This window comes from Ostrea edulis, chromosome 10 (assembly GCF_947568905.1).
Source record: "Ostrea edulis chromosome 10, xbOstEdul1.1, whole genome shotgun sequence".
NCBI lineage: Eukaryota > Metazoa > Mollusca > Bivalvia > Ostreida > Ostreidae > Ostrea > Ostrea edulis.
The window spans coordinates 16,321,904-16,342,562 of record NC_079173.1 but is presented as its reverse complement, the minus strand read 5'-3'; the positions used below and the strand labels follow the sequence as shown (position 1 = coordinate 16,342,562).

The following is a 20,659-nucleotide window of genomic DNA, read 5'->3' as shown; positions in this document are numbered from 1 at the left end:
GTGTGTATCCTCGAAAATTTTCAGTCCCTTTCTTGTGAGCTTTTCATTTGCCATCATTATTGGAATGCAGAAAATTTTATATAGACCCCGATTATCTATTCATATATTTATCTATATGAAAATTGATTTTTGAAATTAACAATTCCTCTGACTTTCAGAGTGATCAAATAATAAACCGATGAAAAGGAAAGCTTCAACAAAACAGGAGAAAATAACGTGGCATTAATTTACAACAACAACAACAACAACAACAACAACAACAACAACAACAAAAGAAGAAGAAGAAGAAAAAACACCCCCGAAAAAAAAAAAAAAAAAACAGAAAAGAAGAGAGAATTCGGTGTCATAAGATGTGAAAATGCATCTTCAAAACCGAAGCAAATTGGAATAAAAAATTTCAGGCATGTTCAAAAACACATCCATGTGTGTGAAGGCAGTTATTTCGACCCCCACCCCCATAGGAAAAAAGAGATAATTGATTGATTGTTTGATGTTTTCCGCCACACTTAACAATTTTTCAGATATCTAGTGGCGCCCAGTTTTTATTGGTGGAAGAGAGAACCCAGATACAATGTACCTGGGAAGAGATCACCGACCTTCCTAAAGTAAACTGGAAAACTGTCTCACTTACCGGCGCGAAAAATACATAATTCGGTGTTTTAAGATTCTGTACGATTAAAAAGAATGAGCATAATTGAATAGCAAGAGACTAATTGTAGGAGTAGAATAACACTTCCATTTCGATGTTTCGTTCCGTTCCGTTAAGTACTAATATCCACACGGATATTGGTATTTAGAGGAACGGAATCCTATATATATATATATCTATATGTATATTGATTTTTGAAATTGACAATTCCTCTGACTTTCAGAGTGATCAAATAATAAACCGATGAAAAGGAAAGCTTCAACAAAAACAGGAGAAAATAACGTGACATTAATTTACAACAACAACAAAAAAAGAAGAAGAAAAAAAACACCCCCCGAAAAAAAAAAACAGAAAAGAAAAGATAATTCGGTGTCTTTAGATGTGATTGAAGACGTGTAAAAATGGGTCTTCAAAACCGAAACAAATTGCAATAAAAAATTTCAGGCATGTTCAAAAACACATCCATGTGTGTAAAAGCAGTTATTTCCACCCCCACCCCCATAGGAAAAAAGAGATGATTCGGTGTCTTAAGATTCGGAACGGAACCAGCGCAGAAAATATCCATTTTATATCAGTAATAAATGCAAATCGAAAATTAAACATAGTTTATACATTAACTACAGATATCGACGTAGAAGTAGAGTTCAGATGATTGAACACAATTGTATATTTAAAAAAAATAAAACTTTAAATCCCGGTATTCTCTTTTACGACTCTCTACTTTTCATAGGCCAGCATCAGTGGACACAGTTATGTATATTACTAGAAGTTTAAAGTCCAGTATTTTATTTACAACCAACTTCTTTTTACAGTGGATTCCCCTTAGGGTACCCCACAATCGGTTCCGTTCCGTTTCGTTCCGTTCCGCAAAGTACCAATAGCCATGAAAACTTGCCTGTGGCTACTGCTTTTATACCCCCTTTTATAAAGGAAGGGACATTGTTTCATACCAAGATCTTGGTCCCGTTTGTAGACCAAGTGATGTCTGCTTAATATTTGACAAAATAACATAATGCTTGATAGCTAGCAGATATCTAGCATTGGTACAGTGTTTGTCCCTATAAAGAAGAATTTTTTGACCATTTTGATTATTGTGTCAAAGGTCAAGGCCAAACTAGTACAATATCGTTTAATATTGTCAACTAAATAATTATGTCTTGAGAATATTTGACAATAAGTTAACTAGGGACAGTGGTTGCTCTGAAAGAATGTGTGATCCTTATTGATGTTCAAAGGTTCAAAGGTCAAGTTCAGATACTTTTGTACTAACAAACATGCTTCCGCCTATCAGTACTATGATTTTTTACTATGTCGCAACATTTTACTGTGTCGGAGTCGCGCAACAGAAAGGCTGATGGAGAACCCTGGTTTACTGAATTTTTTCCCCACAACAACGATCCGACACCCTCAGCAACATCAGGTTTCTTTTGATTTTATTAAGTAATGTCATTTAACATAATGATTTTTAGAACCGTTCAGTTTTGTTCAGAGCTCGCTTTCCATGATGAAAACATTCGCATTGTTGATACATTCCCCTAGTAGGTGTCTTGTATCCGTCACAAGAAACTATCTCCCACGTCACTTCCGGGTTGTTCCAGCCTATATTTTGAATTTGATTGCCGCCGTTTTCCAATTCAAAGTGAGCTACATATCCATAATCGTTGTGGCCGTTGCCATAGGGACCGGTCCCCTGGTTACACCAGTTCTGGTTGGGGTAAGCGTTGGGACACACGTTGGTTACCATGAAAATTCGGGACTGTCCCTGAAGGCTTGGTCCCCCGTGTTCTGGAACCCAACCACCTGTATCATAGAATCAATCTCATAGCTAACGTTTAATACTGAAAACTTTCAATAATTGAAAGCAATAATCTTGACCTTTAACTGAGTTGAATAAAATTGATACATGTATCAATAGTCTTATAATTTCCTTTTGGATGGGTGCTTAACGAAAACCCTGACTTTTTCACTTGTATGGAGACGTCTACATTACCGGTGAAGGGCTGTGAAATCTAGGCCTATGCTCCCCGCTTACGGTCTTCGGACATACACCTGCTGTGACACAGGACCTCGGGTTTTAACGATCTCATCTGAAGGACCGCCCCAATTAGTCCCTTTGTACGACAAGCAAGGGACACTGACCTATTCTAAACCGGATTCGATGGGGTGTGTGTGTAAAGAAGATCTATTCTAACCCGGGTCCGGGGGTGGGGGTGGGGGTGGATGGGTACTGAAGACCTATTCTAACCCGGATCCCCACGGGTCTATAATCTGCTTGAGGAAATATAGAAACTATAGATTAATCATATACAGGTTTGAAATATGGATCAAAACCGAGTGAAGAACTGATCACAATCCGTATTCGAATAAAATATAGAACTATATGGACAGTAGTTATAGAAAAGGACAGCTCGGTGGTTAGAACACCTGATCAGTAATGCAGGAGTCCTGGGTTCGATTCCCGGTCCAGCCATTAAATTTTTTTTACTTTCGTATATTAAATTCGGTGCTGTCAATCACCCCATGACCTGATGTGAAAGTCCTGTCGGGGACAAAAGAATCTGAGTTATGCGTCTTCGAGAGCGAGGGTGATTTAAAGGGAAAGGCAACCCCAAAAGATTTACATGATAAATGATAGGATCAATTATATGATAAAGATTTGTCATACTATTCTTTTGATACACGGCCTAGATAAGTTTCAGTACTAATTCTAAAACATTAAAAATTGAAATTCCCGACATCTATAGAGGCTGCCATGATGCGGAACTCTTTTGTATTCAAGACCACAAAAATCAATAATTTTGACGTCACACCGTCTATTCCGGTTTTGATGAGATCAAAGATGTGCATGTGGTAGATATTACGAATACATTGTAAATAGGTGGATGCCTTCCTGTCAAGCAGTTAATTACACTAATGCGAAGAGGAGATGTGAAAAAAGCCCCCCCCCCCCGAAATTCTTGACCCAACAAAGTTATTTGAAAAGAGAAATTTAATACAATGTAAACTGTGGATTCTTCATCATTTGCATAATGACAAGTTGAGGTTTGAGGCATTTACATGTATGAAGAAACGAGTACCATCTGCCTGGTCTGCGACTCGACTGAACGTCTTGTTTTCTTAAATTCTTCTTGCGAAATAACGGGTTCAAATCTATACGGCTCCAAACTTAACTGTTCGTGACTTGTCATGTTTACAGTGCTGCTGATGAAATAAACTGGAACCGACGGTGTGACGTAATAAATTAAACTTCAATGCCCGCTCTCTTGGCGGCTGGTAATTTGAAATATATGATAGATTAATATTGATTTGATTGTTAAGCAAGGATTTTTGTTGTTAAAGACTGTCATTTACGATATCAGTAAGTAATACTTTATTCATCAAGGCAACAATGTGGTTAGGGTTGCCTTTCCCTTTAAGATGGGAGGAATGTAGAAGATCCATACCGCTAGGGCTGTATAGATCGTGTATATCGTCCAGGAAACATCGGTGGTTAGAGAACCTGACCAGTAATACAGGGTCCCGGGTTCGATATGTAAGTATTGAGAAGATTATAACACTGTTGTGGTCATTTTGTTATATGAATTATATACCTGTTTTGGTCAGTTTGTTATGATAATTATATACCTGTTGTGGTCAGTTTGTTGTTATAAGTATATACCTGTTGTGGTCAAAGTGTTATGGTAATTATATGCCTGTTGTTGTCAGTTTGTTTTGATAATTATATACCTGTTGTGGTCAGTTTGTTGTTATAATTATATGCCTGTTGTCAGTTTGTTATGATAATTATATACCTGTTGTGGTCAGTTTGTTTTGATAATTATATACCTGTTGTGGTCAGTTTGTTTTGATAATTATATACCTGTTGTGGTCAGTTTGTTGTTATAATTATATGCCTGTTTTGGTCAGTTTGTTGTGATAATTATATGCCTGTTGTCAGTTTGTTTTGATAATTATATACCTGTTGTGGTCAGTTTGTTTTGATAATTATATACCTGTTGTGGTCAGTTTGTTTTGATAATTATATACCTGTTGTGGTCAGTTTGTTGTGATTACATACCTGTTGTGGTCAGTTTGACACATTTTCCGCATCTCTCTCCACACCGGCTTTTATTACCCTCGTCAAAGAAGTTCTGATTGACTGCCATCACAAAATGGTCGTGGTTCCATCCATATTGGCTGTCTCCCGAGGCAGTGTCACACCCACACCCCCCGTTTTGGTAGCTAGCATAGCGAGTTGTGGAGGCACATCGCTTACCTCTAAACACCCTGGGTGACCCTGTATATTTCTGCTTACAATTCGCATATCCCACAGCTACAAATTAAAGAACTACTTTTTTAAAAGGTATCAAATTCAAATCCTGAACATTAGTTATACATGTGCTTTGGTTTGTTGTTTGTCGTACGTCCCGTCGACAGGTCGCGATAGCTCAGTGGTAGAGCGTTCGCTTCATAACTGAGAGGCTCTGAGTTCGAGTCCAGCTCGTGTCATGGCTGCGTCAAACATCAGACCTTTTAAGGTAGTACTCTACATCGTCATAATGGCTGACTTCCTTTAAAAACATGGATGCCAAAATCGATATCAGCAATATTTGACTTTTCCTTTTCCATTTAAATACATAGCCGAGTAGCTCAGTAGGTTAGAATACCGACTGCTGAACTGTAGGTCGCAGGTTCGAGTCCAGCAGGGGTTTTAAATTTTTTTTCAGATTACCTTCTACTAAAACTGTATTTTTTGACAAAATAAAGTAAATTTGAAAATTTTCAAATTCAAAATATTTTTGTACATATCCTACACTTTTCATCTACATCAAATTTCTCTGGTGTAGCATACCTCCTTAAAAATAGGTAGTGATTTTTCCTTCGCGAATCGCTCGGCATTTAGAAGTGAGAATATTATGCTGTAAAAAGTATTTCATAATATGATAGATGTCGGTATATATGAATACGATAATGTAGAATGTATGTCCATGCCATAGACACATAACTCATTTGTGGGTACTATACGTGAATTTTGTGTTGAATCTACATTTGTGTGTGATCTATTGTATATTATTTAACGTCCCTCTCGAAAGTATTTCACTCATAATATGGAGACGTCACCATTGCCAGTGAAGGGCTGCAAATTTTAGGTCTATGCTCGTCGCTTACGGCCTTTGAGTAGGGAGGGATATTTTTAGTGTCACATCTGCTTTGACACGGGTCCTCCGATTTTGCGGTCTCATCCAAAGGACCGCCTAATTTAGTAGCCTCTTCCGACAAACAAGGGGTACTGAGGACCTATTCTAACCCGGATCCCCACGAGAACATTTGTGTTTGAGATTCATCTTCAATGTAATGGAGAATAATTATATCAATTATATCATTATTAACAAATTTGAACTTTATGATAAGCACATTTTAAAACATATATCATTTATTTTCATTATCATGTGTGATGCATTATTATTTTGCCTTTTAAAGGGACATGGACACAATTTGAGCTGGGAAGTTCCAAAATTTATTTTTTCCATTTTGGATGTTTAGAATTCTTAAAGAAGATAATTATGTTTAATGGTCAGCAAAAATTTGAATGTCAGCTGTCGAGGTATATGGGAGATACAGAGCTCACAATTCTTTATTATATAAACAAAGGCTCGTGGCATGTTTTTGTTTACATAGGGTAAATATATTAGTGAAAGTTCGTTTAAAGTAGATTTTTCAATTTACAGGTTAATTCTGAACACAATCAAATAGTTTCCAATGTTTAGCACATCTCATTTTGTTTTAAACATGCTATTTTCTATTAAGTAATCTATATGTAAACAAAAACATTCCATAAGCCTTGTTTACATAACAAAAAATTGTGAGTGCTGTATCTCACTTGTAACTCAAATCAAAGTACTTAAAGTACTCGTGGGAGTTGAACATTGTGGAAATTCAGTTAGAAAAGATAGTAATGGAAGGGTAGGGGGATAAATGACTGAATATTATCATGATTTTAGATACAAATCAACTGTTGTTGTTTTTCAAAGCGTTACAACAGCAAACATGGATAATGGAAGGCCCATGAGCCACAACGCTCCTCGAGTAACTGAAGTTGTGTTGTTGTTTTCTAGAATTTCACCCCTTTATATTCTCATGAAAAATGTGACCACATATTATGGCCCAAACATTCAAATCAATATGGTTATCAATGCCTTGCAGTTATGAAGAGTTGTTCCCCTGGATATATACATTCAAGTTTAATCCTAGTTATAGCTAATTCTAAGGATTCATTACTTGAAAAGGTAGTCCAATATGCTAAACTGTCACCTGAGTATACTACAGTCCTGTAGAGGATCAATGGAATGGTAAATAATTGTATAATAACTCAAAATAAATTAAATGGGCATAGAGGGAACCGGCAGAAAAGTTTTCAAGAATTATCAAGCAGGGAGCAAAATTTTGCGTACATAAATTTCAGCCGACTTAAATCCTTTGTGACCTTGACCTTTAACCCTTGACCAAAATCAATAGCCTTCTTTGTCTCATCAAGGGCGATAATCCATCTAAGTTTAATTGAGATCCTATAATTTGTTAAAAAATTATAGTGCAGAAAACAAAATTTTCTCCAAATTTCAGTCTATTTATAGCCACTGTGACTTTGACCTTGTCACCCCAGAATCGATAGGCTTCTTGTCTTACTTAATCGATCTAAGTTTGATTGAGATCCTATAATTCGTTCAAGAGCTATGGTGCGGAAAACAAAATTTTCTCCAAATTTCAGTCTATTTATAGCCAGTGACCTTGACCTTTGACCTAGTGACCCCAGAATCGATAGGCTTCCTCATCTTACTGAGGGTGACAATCCATCTAAGTTTGAATGAGATCCTATAATTTGCTCAAGAGCTATGGTGCGGAAATGAAATGTTGATGCGTGCCCGCCTGCCCGCCCAAAGGCACTTTATCAGATCATAAGCCGAGTTCGACTTCATCGCAACTCCTCTAAAAATGAAACACTAGTCAAATAATGTTATTTATTGCCAAGGTATTTGGGATATTATACTGTGGCTCAAACAGGGGGTGAATGAACCTGACAGTATGGAAAGCACATAGTGGAATCAGACTTGTGATGCTGGAAATCTATAGTGATTAATAAACTATACATGTACAAGATCCATAATTTTTCTTTTCAGTTTGTGAGGGAGAATCCTCATGTCTCTTTCATCTGTAGACAAATAAACAATGTGTTTTGACCAGAGCAATTTTCAATCCTTTTTGCAGCATAAATTCAACATTGTGGCAACTGGGTTAAACTTTGATAGTAAAGTAATACATGGCAGCACCTTATCCCATGCTCTTAAAATTTCTGTTTGACACACACTCATGACATCCACTCAAACATTACAGAGTGCAGCAAAATCCCATTGTAATAGGGGATTCAAAATGGATAACTGGTACAAAATATGGTACATACTATTCAAAAAGGATAATGAATTTGACATATTGATGTCTTGGAAAAGGAAATTCTGACATCGGGGCTCTAAGCGTTTTCAAACATTGTCATTTGATAAAAGTGTTCTACATTTTTAAAAATAGAGATTAATATGTCTTTACATACATAGGTGAGAAAGTTTCCATTATTCCTAGCCGAGACATACCATGTATGCGCAAAAAAATCATAAACAAATATCACACTACTCACGTAGAAAATGTGGACCTTACCGTCATCAAGCGCAGCGAAACACGCCATTTCGATATTATAGTCGACGAAAGCTCGGTAACAGTAATGAATAAGGTACACTCATTTTGCATCTATTTTGTGGCTTTCTTTATTAAAAGGAACAGTTCTCTAATGTGTAACGTGCAATTACTACGTAATTCAATAACTTGAAGCATGAAGCAGTTTCACTTTGCCACCGGATATAAGAAATTTTATTTCGTATTCCGATCCCAATCGACAGCTGTTGACTGGGAATGACGTGTTTTAATTCAATCTACATGTAACATCAAGCATTTTTTTTATATCACATTAAAAAAACCCAAATATATACACATACACAATGTTGTAGAGTTATTTCTTGTAAATTTTCTGAGGTTTCGCACCATATTCGATATTTCGCGCCACGGTGTCAATAGGGCTTGTGTGCAGTTGTCGTTCGTTTCCTTATCAATGTTTATAGGTGACGCTGCGCTACAAACGAAAATTTTCAACCTTATCTTTTATTTTTCTATGTATATCAGTATCAATTTGATCGAAATCTTGTATTCAAATTGATTTGAATACAATATCATTGCATTTATTTACATGTCAATTATCAAAATTAGATTAATTCAGTAAAGTTACATGGATTATTTAATGGCGGATGTTTATAAAAGTTTATGTTGATTTACCTAGGAGTAAATCAGCTGACACAGAACCCCCGCTGACGACCACTATACAAATCAATACAAATTACTGCGCAGAAAAGTGCGTGATGACCAAGGGAGATTGAACATAGTTCAACTCCCAAAAATGATATGCAAATTTTAGTTGACCATTTGAAACGCTTTAGTTAAGCATTGTAAACAATGAAAATGGAAAAATTAAATTTTCAGCTCAACAGTGTCCATGTCCTTCGTGCATTAACAATTAAAATGTTCTTCTTGATAATTCCAATTCTTTTCAAATTTGGTATTAAACATCATTGGGACAAGGGGGACAGCAATTGTAAATTTCAGGACTCCTGCACCCCTGGGGCCATAGGGGCGGGACAAAAACTGCCCAAAATTGATCAACTTTTAAAAAGTCGTTTTCTCTAGAACCGCACATGTTTAAGAAAAACATATTGAATATCTATGTAGAGCAGGGAGGCTTCTACCAAAATTGTAATTTTCGTGATCCCCGGGGAAGAGGTTCTGACCCCAGGGCGGGGCTAAACTTAGTATATAGTGTTTATATGTAAAACACTTGGACAACTTCTTCTTTAGTGCTATTGATACTAAATTGAAACTAAATACATATGTAGAAAGAGCAGGTACACTTTTACCAAAATTGTAAATTTGACGATCCCAGGGGTAGGGGTTCTGATCCCAGGGCTGGGCCTAACGTAGTATATAATGTTTATGTGTAAAACATTTAATTAGGAGTAGATAGTCATTTACCAAAATTGTAAATTGCATGATCCTAGGGGTAAGAGTTTGGTTTCAGGGTGGTGTCAAAATTATAATAACGATTTGAAGGACTTATTCAAGTTCGCTGATATTGCATAAAATCTAAATGAATAATTAGAAATAGCAGAAAGGGATGTACAACAATTGGTGATTTTCACATTCCAGGGATTTAACTATAGGATGGGTTTAGATTAGCATATTATATTATGTAAAGCCTTTCATCAGTGTATGCTTTTCTGAGGGTATTGAAGTTTTAAGAACACATCTTGTCTTAAACTGTTGCTTAACATTACAACTTAACATAGATATTCAGAAAAGGAACGTTTTCTAGATTCCATAGCCTTTGGGAGTAGTGATACTTTTCACTAGTACGCGGGTGAAATAAGGTCTGTGGACTGTGGACCCCTTGTATTTTTTTAATTTTTTTTTTTACATCGTCGTAACCTGCTGTCGATCGAGGTCGTGTGGTCATACTTTTGAACGTCAAAATCAATAAATTTTGAATGAATTTCTAAAGTGTTCCCCCAATATTTACTTTTCTTGTCGAAGTTTAAATATGATATATAATAATACATTTTCCCATTGAGAAAAATTTTCCCAGAATTTTTCTATTTCTACTGGAATAAATGTTCGAGAATGACTTACCGATTATAAGAAAAAAAGCACCTGCCTCATGTCTGAAAAGTATTCACCAATTACAGACGCGTACAATAAATATTCAAACTAATAAGAATTAGATCTTCTCTAACCGTTACACCGGAGAAGGATCTGACAGCATTGCGTTCGATGTCATGTTATAAAGCCCAGTCTCATGAATAATTCAATAAACATTCGACCAATAAAAATAGATTGACAACGAATCAAGGACCAATCAGGAATCGTTTTACTGAAGTGTATTCAGACTGCAAGTTCACAAAAAATGGCGTCGGTTCATGAAAAGTCTAAACGAATTCCAAATATCAAAGTAGCAGGAAGAGCAAAGGATGATCTAATACATCATTCATCCAATAGTGTTGACACCAAGCTTTTGTTTGATGAACCAATTGAATTTTCGCTTTTTTCATTTGATAATAAGTTTTGTTTAAAACTCCCCAAATCATTATCTTCCCACCATTTCATTTCACAATCACATTGTTTTGGAAGTTTTCTCTCTAAATTTGTCTACATATTTCTATAATTTTGGAAAAATAATTATATTTTCATCCCGACCCGATGATGGTACAAACTTTCTACACCATCGTCTGTAGACGCGCTCACAAAGAAACCATTTTTCTCAATTCAGTACATCAGCATCATTCTTGATAAAGACCCAGGTTGCGTCGAAAATTTGAGGCATTGGTTGTACACGTATTTGCTTACACCCTGTGCACATTGTTTATATAGATAATCGCATGACAGTTCCAACATAGAATCTATATACGCCGGAGAAGAATTCTATTTCGATATTACATGTCATTAATTTCCGTGAATGGGTATAAATGATAGCACAGTCTCATAAATTTGTATAAGTTTTCAAATGAAAATGTTATTCACCACTCAAATTTGTTTATATATTGAGTCATTCCTTTATATTTTAGAATTATCTTAGTGCATATTGTTTCTAGTATTGATGCATTTTTAATTAAATTTAGGTTAAATATACATTTATACCCAAAGTATTTGATTATTATATATAGATACACGAAGACATTTAGTAAGGCTTAGTAACGTCTTCGTCTATCTTTTTTATTTTTTACCTATATATATATATATATATATATATATATATATATATATACTGTCATGTATACTTTTGAACAGCGTACATATAAGTAAGAGCTAATGTAGAGAATTGATTTATTATCCAAACATATTGATGCGGTACATGTATATGGAACAGCAAATCTCTTTCAAGGGATGACATTTCCGTCCATCCGTCTGTCTGTCACAAAATCTTGTGAACACTTCTCGTATATGGCTTATCTGAGAGATTTGAAACTTTTTACAATGCTTCATTGTCATTTGTAGATGTGCATATTTTCGGGACAGGAGGATCAGGGATAGACATTAACTTTTCATCCCACTTGCCCTTCGGGCAAGTTTTACTTGTCCGAATGACAAACTTAGTTGTCCGAAATATTTTAGACTCTAATAAACCTGTCAACCAGTAATTTTAATTATCTTAATTATCTCTTCCTGTCAATTAGTAATACAGTACGATCTACTAGAATGGACCTTCGCTATAATCTGACGATTCGGTAAAGAAAGCAACACTATATTTAGTTGGCTTTACTTTCTAATATTTGATATTCATCAAGCTTAACACAATTATTATAGTAATCCCATTTTCTGCCAAAAATACCACTTGCCCCATCGGGCAAGTGTGTATTGAGTTTCACTTGTCCGAACTGGGTTCTCACTTGCCTCGGGCAATCGGACAACTGTTAATGTCGATCCCTGAGGATCCAATTATTTTCGTAAAAGTTACAGTGGATCTAATTAAGAGGGGTGAGGATGTAAAATAGCTTGTGAACACTTCTCTTATATGGCTTATCAGATAGATTTGAAAATTTGTACAATGCTTCATTGCCATTTGTAGATGTGCATATTTGTGGGACGGGAGGATCCAATTATTTTCGTAAAAGTTACAGTGGATCTAATTAAGAGGGGTGAGGATGTAAAATAGCTTGTGAACACTTCTCCTATATGGCTTATCAGATATATTTGAAAATTTGTACAAAGCTTCATTGCCATTTGTAGATGTGCATATTTGTGGGACGGGAGGATCCAATTATTTTCCTAAAAGTTGTAGTGGAACTAAGATAGATGTTGGATAATAAAATAGCTTGTGAACGCTTCTCCTCCCATATGGCTTAACCGATAAACTTTAAATTTTGTACGATACTTCAATGCCATTTGCAGATGTGCATATTGTAGGGACAGGAGGATCCAATTGGATCTGAGGGGTGGAGGGTTTAAAATAGTTTGTGAACACTTCTCCTATGTGGTTATGGGACTTCATAATGTCTATGTTCCTGTACATTAAGGAAAGGAGGTTTTATTTGGAGCACTTCCAATTTGGGGAGTGAGGAGACATTAGTTTTTCATAAAAACAATTTGGCATCTATGTGTTACGCATGTTCACATAAGATGCTGTTATCGAAGGCTGCAAACCATTTGAGTTGTCTTTCATTGCTCTACAATTACTTCCCTTGGGCATATATAAATTAAGTGCCCCGGATTAAATCAACCTTTTCCATTTATAACTGCTACACACAGGTTGGCGTTCCCCTATTTCATAAGAATTTGTATTTAATATCTGAATTTTCAAATACACTAAACCTCAAATTTGGTTTAGCACAATTGTTTATTGCGTTTAATTGATATATTTGTCATTTTTAGTACATAAGATGTAACGATGGCATAGGATTGTTTGTCTAATTTACTTGTGTCTCTGATCACCGGCCATGCTGGTTTCCTCATTACATTTTTTAATTTTTTTTTTAATTGATCAAACATTGATTGTTAAATTTTCTAGACATTTTGATACAGTGAAAAGTACGTACAATGGAAAACGATTCGAATTAATTATTTTTATGATTCATTACCAATTTTAATGGGGGGGGGGGGGGGGGGATTATCGTACAAATCAAAAGGAATTTATTAATTCCTTTTGTTCGCATGCAAACTATTACAGATATATTAATTATAAAATTATCCCTACAAGAAGCGAATTAGTAGCGACTGGCGTTAGTCAGACTGAAATTTCTGTACAATGTAATGGTTATATATCGTGGTCATTATATATTTACGCGCGAGCTACACTCGCAGGACTTGGCGACTGACGTCATAAATTCAAATCGGGATCGAGATGCGAAATTTTTAGCTACTGGGGTTTTCATGGATAACACGTTGAGTATTTTTTACCTTTGCATGCCTAGTCAATACCCTGGTGCAGTTACCTGGACTAGAAATTATCTTATATCTGTTAAGTTGATTTACAAAATAATACATAGCCTCTAGCAGTTACGGGATTTCGGTCAATTCTTTCCTATAAGCAATATGCATTACCCCGGACCGAAAAGCTAGAGATCTGTATTATTCGATCTTCATTTACCGATATATGTAGGTACATGTATATGATTTAAATGAGTTGAATTTTCATTGAGGGAATCATTGCACAAGGCGGTCAACTGTCATGCCACGCAAACGACAGACATCCGACCAACCACCCAAAAGGGCCAAAAGGGGGAGACGGCAAGACGGCCAAGCTATGCCACCGCCTGATCCACAACCTGACAAGGATAAAAGTCGTCAATCGATGGAGACCCCACAGTACCCTTCTCATTCCCAGTTAAGTTTACCGGCCCCGCTGCAGGGTACAGAGGACCAACACAATCTGCAGATTCCACAGCAGCATATACAGACAATCTCACTTCCCCCACAGCAGAGCCCACCAGGGGTACAGCAGCCAGCAGAAGGTAATGATGTTGTACCTATGCAATCAGTGCATAATTTAGGCATGCATGTTAGCGAGTCAGTTAGGCACAATATAGTGCAAGGGAAATTTATTGAACTTCAATCCCTCATCCCATCTGCTGGGGGTCATGGGGCTAATACAAGTCAAAGAAACTTGGTACTCACTAGTGCAGGGGAGATAATCACCAAAGAGGCGACAAAAAAGATTGACTCCATTGATAAATGGACCGATGCAATGCTAATATTTGCATCAATATATCTGGCCTCACACCCTGCTAAATCATCTGAGTTACTAAAGTACATCCATACAGTAAGGCTAGGGGCAGCAAGAGGGGCAGTAAGTTGGTTTGATTATGACACCCAATACCGACTTCGCAAGGCTATCAATCCAGTCAGCTCCTGGGGGGAAGTTGATACAGAATTATGGCTACTTTATATGTCACCTAAGCCCTACATTCCATCACAAACAACACAAAAGTGCTTCGACTACAACTTTAAGGGCATTTGCACAAAAATGCAATGCCATTATTCTCATTCGTGCACTCGTAGTGGCCTGCACCCGCAAGTTAATTGCAATCCAAATAAGCCCCAGTTCTACACACCTTATGGACAAAAATCGGGTCAATCATCTTTTCATCGCCCAAGCCCCTCGTACACCTCGTCCAATCACCATGCAGGGTTTCAAAACCAACATCAATATTGGAGACAACAGTCACCACAACCACACAAATTCAGTAATGCTGGCAACCAAAAACATATGGGAACTAGGAAAAACCCCAATCAATAAATCGGTGCTAAAAAAGTACCTGGTAAACTATCCCAATAGATCTGTAGCAAACAAATTATTGTCAGGATTTTCTTTTGGATTCCATTTACATTATTCAGGCCCAAGAACCCATTTAGAAAATAGTAATTTAGTTTCAGCATGTCAACATCCCCACGAAATTATGGAAAAAATAAACAATGAGGTTAAATTAGGAAGGATTGGAGGACCATTTAAGAAACTGCCTATATCTAATCTGCGCATATCTCCTATTGGAATTGTTCCGAAAGGTGATAATTCAGGGTGGCGCCTTATTACTCATTTGTCATTTCCTCCAGATAATAGCGTGAACCTGTATATTGACCCTTTAGAATCCACAGTGCATTATGCATCTTTTGATGCTGTTGTCCAAATGTTAGCTAAAGTAGGTAGGGGGGCTTATATTGGGAAGATGGATATTAAATCAGCATTTAGACTGCTACCTATTAATCCAGGTGACTTTGACCTACTGGGAATCAAGGTAGATGGAAATTATTACATAGACAAGTGCCTTCCAATGGGTTGTTCTTTATCATGCAAAGTTTTCGAGGAGTTTGCTACTTTTTTACAATGGGTTGTGGAACAAAAGAGTGGCTTGACTACCATTGATCATTACCTAGATGATTTTATTTTCGCTGGCAAGGATTTTTTAAATTGTTCAAAGTTAATGGTTACATTTAAACAAACAAGTCAGGAATTAGGGGTTCCATTGGCAGAGGACAAATCTTTAGGTCCCACACATAGTCTAGTGTTTTTAGGGCTAGAAATTGATACCGTTGACATGATGGTACGGGTTCCAACTGCAAAGTGCATAGAACTTAATCTATTGCTAAAGCAACTTGTAGGCAGAAAGCGGGTAACACTACGTCAATTACAGTCAATGTTAGGGAAGCTCAATTTCTTTACTAAAGCTATTGCACCAGGCAGGGCTTTTGTTAGGCGAATGCATGATGCAACCATTGGTGTGCGGCAGCCACACCACTCAGTGAAATTGAATCAAGAAATGAAGGAAGATATGCACTTATGGTTAACATTTTTACAAGACTTTAATGGGAAAGTGTACTTTTGTGAGTCGGAGTGGTCTTCCAACTTAGTGCTAGATTTGTTTACAGACAGCTCAGGTGCTAAGGATCTGGGCTGTGGGGCATACTTTCAAGGGGAATGGTGCTACTTTCCTTGGCCTTCGGGTTGGGATAGAACAGACATCCTTTCAGACATGACAACACTTGAGTTGATCCCAGTGGTATTAGCCATAAGTCTATGGGGGAGAAATCTTGAAAATAGGAAGGTACTGTTTCACATTGATAACCAGGCACTGGTCACTATCCTCAACAAGCAAACATCCAAATCAAAAAGAGTGATGAGTTTGCTCCGTCCTTTCATAATAAAATGTATGTTGAACAACTTGTTGTTCAGGGCAGTATACATAAATACAAAATGTAATGAAATTGCTGATTCAATATCTCGTAAACAGTGGCAACGCTTCCACCAGGTCGCACCTCATGCACAGACCTCACCGCTGAGCGTTCCAGCCAGCTTCCAGTCTCTCATCTCCAAGCTGAAGTAAACAAACTTCTTCATGCAGCCCTCTCTGAAAATACGCACAAGGCATACCAAACTGGTCTCCAGGCTTATAATAGTTTTTGTAGTGAACAGGGTCATAATTCCCCATGGCCACCCTCTCTCGATTCAGTAGTTCAGTTTGTAGCATACTTGTCACTCAAGGGTCTTACCTATGCAACAGTGCGTTCCTACCTAGCAGGTTTATCCCACTTTGTAAAATTGCAAGGCTACCAAGATCCGACCAACCAATTCTTGGTAACTAAGTTATTGCAAGGTCTGAAACGTATTGCCCATACGCAGGATTGCAGATTGCCAATTACAAAGCAACTTTTGCAAGATATAATAGCAATACTGCCCAGTGTATGCACAAACAACTATGAAACACTATTGTTTTCTGCTGCCTTCACTACTGCCTTTCATGGGTTCTTGAGAGTTAGTGAAGTAGTGGTATCACACAAAAACAATCAAAGGGTCTTACTGAGGGAAAATCTACATATTGATCACATCAATTCATGCCTGCAGCTGGAAATAAAATTTTCCAAAACTGACCAAGCTGGCAGGGGAACAACTTTACAAATCCAAAGCACGGGTGATATTGCTTGCCCTTACAAAATACTCACAAAGTTCTTGATGATGAGGCCAAAGCATAAAGGTCCACTTTTTTGTCATTTTTGTGGTTCCCCTGTTACTAGGTATCAATTTACATCCGTCTTGGAAAAGGCAATATCAGCTCTCAAATTGGATACAAAAGCCTATAAATCTCATTCCTTTAGAATAGGGGCCAGCACGGAATTGGCAGTAAGAGGGTTTCCACCCAGTGTTATACAATCCTCAGGAAGATGGGCATCAAATTGTTATAAAACTTATATACGCATACCAAAATTTTAAAATCAGTATCGTGTAATTTCAGATGAACAGTTCATTTGGATGTTTGGGTCATCTATCATAAAACGTGCACATGTAGAGTCATTATATAGGCCTGGTGGGACCAATCTCAATTTAGAAAGGATAAAAGTTTCATTGTGGTGGCAGGGTTATGGAGGACTCGAATTGATCAAAGCCATTAACAAGATAAAGACCCTACGGCAAGTAGGCCCTTCCCCTACCGCCTTGTTAATCCACTGTGGCGGTAACGACTTGGGTAAAACTTCTGTGAGAAAAATAAGATTGGCAATAAATCAATTGGTTCATTATTTAAGACAAGAATTTTGTAGTGCACACATCATATGGTCTCTTATTTTGCCCAGAATTGCCTGGCGATACACACAAAACACAAAAGCTATGGAGAAAGCTAGAAAACGAATTAATTCCTTTATTCAGAGTAGAGTGTGCGAGGTTGGGGGTTCCATCATTCACTACCCTGACATATCCGACCATCCTCAATTTTTTCAATCCGATGGGGTACATTTATCACAATTGGGCAATCAAATATTCTTGAATACCTTGCAAGGCGGGCTGGAATCTATCATGAAATTCAAGGCCCAAGTTTACCCTCCACTATAAGTTTTCCCACACGTAACCTGACAGGGCACGGCTGCCGCTCTTACCCCCACCCAATCGGTGGCGGAGACCCAACTGAAAGGGCTTTGATGCAAAGCTCTTGCAGTTGAGTCTTTTGGCCCAACGAGCGGCTTATTATGGACATGTGAAATATATGACATTTGATTTGAAAATTCGGCCTTGATTTCTGCTCCTCCCAGGCTTAAGGCCATGTTTGTTTGATGTGTTTGAATCTCGACCTTGACCTTTGCATCTCCCAGGGTCAAGGTCATCCCTAATTGATGTTGACATTGATATGATGCTTTTGAGGCTTGCCATTTGTGTGAGGCAGCCCACAATTTGAACTTGATTTGTTTGCTTTTGATACTTTAATCAGCCGTGCCCTTTATCGCCAAATAAAATTATAAACACGTATTGCTTGTGTCTGTTTGCACTTTCTGAGATAATTTGGCATCTATGTGTTACGCATGTTCACATAAGATGCTGTTATCGAAGGCTGCAAACCATTTGAGTTGTCTTTCATTGCTCTACAATTACTTCCCTTGGGCATATATAAATTAAGTGCCCCGGATTAAATCAACCTTTTCCATTTATAACTGCTACACACAGGTTGGCGTTCCCCTATTTCATAAGAATTTGTATTTAATATCTGAATTTTCAAAACCCAAACCCACCCACCCGGAACTGTTTTGTGTCTTTGCTTTTTCTTCTGAAACCAGGATACTGCTTGTGCTTGCTTTATCTTTCAGGTTACACTCCCAAATAAATGTCTGTGCGGCTGATACAGAAACAATGACTTTGGTGTGACTTGTGAGCTCATTGCCCAACGAGCGGCTTATTATGGACATGTGAAATATGACATTTGATTTGAAAATTCGGCCTTGATTTCTGCTCCTCCCAGGCTTAAGGCCATGTTTGTTTGATGTGTTTGAATCTCGACCTTGACCTTTGCATATCCCAGGGTCAAGGTCATATGTTGAATTTGTTTTTGAATTTGACCTTGACCTCTGCATCTCCCAGGGTCAAGGTCATCCCTAATTGATGTTGACATTGATATGATGCTTTTGAGGCTTGCCATTTGTGTGAGGCAGCCCACAATTTGAACTTGATTTGTTTGCTTTTGATACTTTAATCAGCCGTGCCCTTTATCGCCAAATAAAATTATAAACACGTATTGCTTGTGTCTGTTTGCACTTTCTGAGATAATCTCTAGTTAAATTTCTAATAATTCACCATTTCAATTTACTTTGAGACAAACATTTGAGGTTAGATGATGATAATACAGTTACTAATTATTTTGTGGAAGTTTTACGTCTGGGACTTAAAGGGTGTAATATTGTATGTACTTTACTTGATTAAACACAAATTAATATCAACATTTAAATTGATTGATTGTGTATTGCTTAACGTCCCTCTCGAGAACATTTCACTTATAATATGGAGACGTCACCATTTCTGGTGAAGTGCTACAAAATTTAGGCCTATGCTCAGCGCTTACCGCCTTTGCGCAGGAGGGATTTTATCGTGCCACACCAGCTGTGACACGGGGCCTTGGTTTTTTCACCCGGTCTCATCCAAAGGACCACCCCATTCAGTCGCCTCTTGCGATAAGCCTGAGGAGCTACTCTAACCTGGATCCTCATGGTTTGGCCATTTAATGCAATCAAATATAGCTATATTATATATCGCTATAACAAATGTCAAATAATTTGATTTCAAATTATAAAAAGAAAAAAATCATAAACTTACTTTTAGAATGTTTATGATGTACATAAAGGCATGTAGCATCGTTTTTCAAGGGGGTGGGAGTGTCTTATATTGTCGACAAGCCAAAATAAAAACCTCTATCAGATGCTGTTCGAACGTCAAAATAAGAGAGAAATTTGGGGTCACTAAATATATCTTGATTCATGTAAAAGTAAGTTAATTCGCATGTAAAAAAAAAAAAAAAAAAAGTTACTTTACATGTAAAACAAAAATCGATTCAAGAACAGAAATATCCAGGTTGCTTTAAAATATGTTATCTATCATAGAGACAGCACAGTACAAAACATACTGTAAAAATGACATAATATACATGTATTACAATTGATGTGGAATTTTTTTAAAAGGTCACATGTTTATCTTCAATGTCTTTTAAACATCTATAATGTACAAGGTCTGGAGAATGTTAAGTAAAAGCTGTGAGAGAAGTTGGTTACAAAAAGTAGGTACATATACATTCCTTAGAAAATGTTCAGCTACATGCATCATGTACATCTAAATTTTTCAAAGAATGTCTGATCACTTCCAATAAGAAACATGGACATCTTCAATGCTTCCATAACAATTGTACAAGGTCTGAAGGATGTCAAATAAATGCTGTAAGAGGAGTTGATTACAAAAATACATGTAAATTTTTCGAAAAATTGCTGACCACTTTCAAAAAGGCACATGGACATATTTACTATATCCATAACAACTGTACAAAGTTTGATGAACACCAAGTTAGAGGTGTAAGAGGAGTTGATTACACAAAATAGGTACCGTGTATTCAAGAAATTCTTAAAAATGACTGAGTTCAAATACGTGTAATT

General features: G+C 37.0%; 2 protein-coding genes across 3 annotated transcripts; one reads left to right on the top strand and one right to left on the bottom strand.

Annotated features, from left to right (window-relative positions):
• Positions 1 to 1,172: 1,172 nt before the first annotated feature.
• LOC125666412 (endoglucanase-like) lies at positions 1,173 to 13,222 on the bottom strand. Its single transcript, XM_056152476.1, has 3 exons — positions 13,186 to 13,222; positions 4,707 to 4,961; positions 1,173 to 2,449 (listed from the first exon to the last, which is right to left on the bottom strand). Exons 1-3 carry the CDS (start codon positions 13,220 to 13,222, stop codon positions 2,115 to 2,117), a joined length of 627 nt encoding a protein of 208 aa, XP_056008451.1. The 3' UTR covers positions 1,173 to 2,114.
• On the top strand, positions 12,855 to 19,257 carry LOC130051007 (AP2-associated protein kinase 1-like). Of its 2 annotated transcripts, none has more exons than XM_056152133.1 (2): positions 12,855 to 14,220; positions 18,833 to 19,257. In XM_056152133.1, exons 1-2 carry the CDS (start codon positions 13,938 to 13,940, stop codon positions 18,847 to 18,849), a joined length of 300 nt encoding a protein of 99 aa, XP_056008108.1. In that variant the 5' UTR covers positions 12,855 to 13,937; the 3' UTR covers positions 18,850 to 19,257. The 2 variants fall into 2 exon arrangements, with proteins under 2 accessions (XP_056008108.1, XP_056008107.1); XM_056152132.1 differs by having other exon boundaries at positions 17,494 to 19,257.
• The last annotated feature ends 1,402 nt before the right edge of the window (positions 19,258 to 20,659 follow it).

Coding starts and splice junctions, on each gene's coding strand:
- LOC125666412 (XM_056152476.1), bottom strand. CDS start 13,222: ATGAGGAAACCAGCATGGCCGGTGATCAGAGACACAA. Junction 4,962..13,185: donor GCCGGTGATCAGAGACACAA/GTAAATTAGACA, acceptor TTTAATTTGTAG/CTGTGGGATATGCGAATTGT. Junction 2,450..4,706: donor TGTCAAACTGACCACAACAG/GTATGTAATCAC, acceptor TCTATGATACAG/GTGGTTGGGTTCCAGAACAC.
- LOC130051007 (XM_056152132.1), top strand. CDS start 13,938: ATGCCACGCAAACGACAGACATCCGACCAACCACCCAAAAGGGCCAAA. Junction 14,221..17,493: donor GGTACAGCAGCCAGCAGAAG/GTAATGATGTTG, acceptor GTGTAATTTCAG/ATGAACAGTTCATTTGGATG.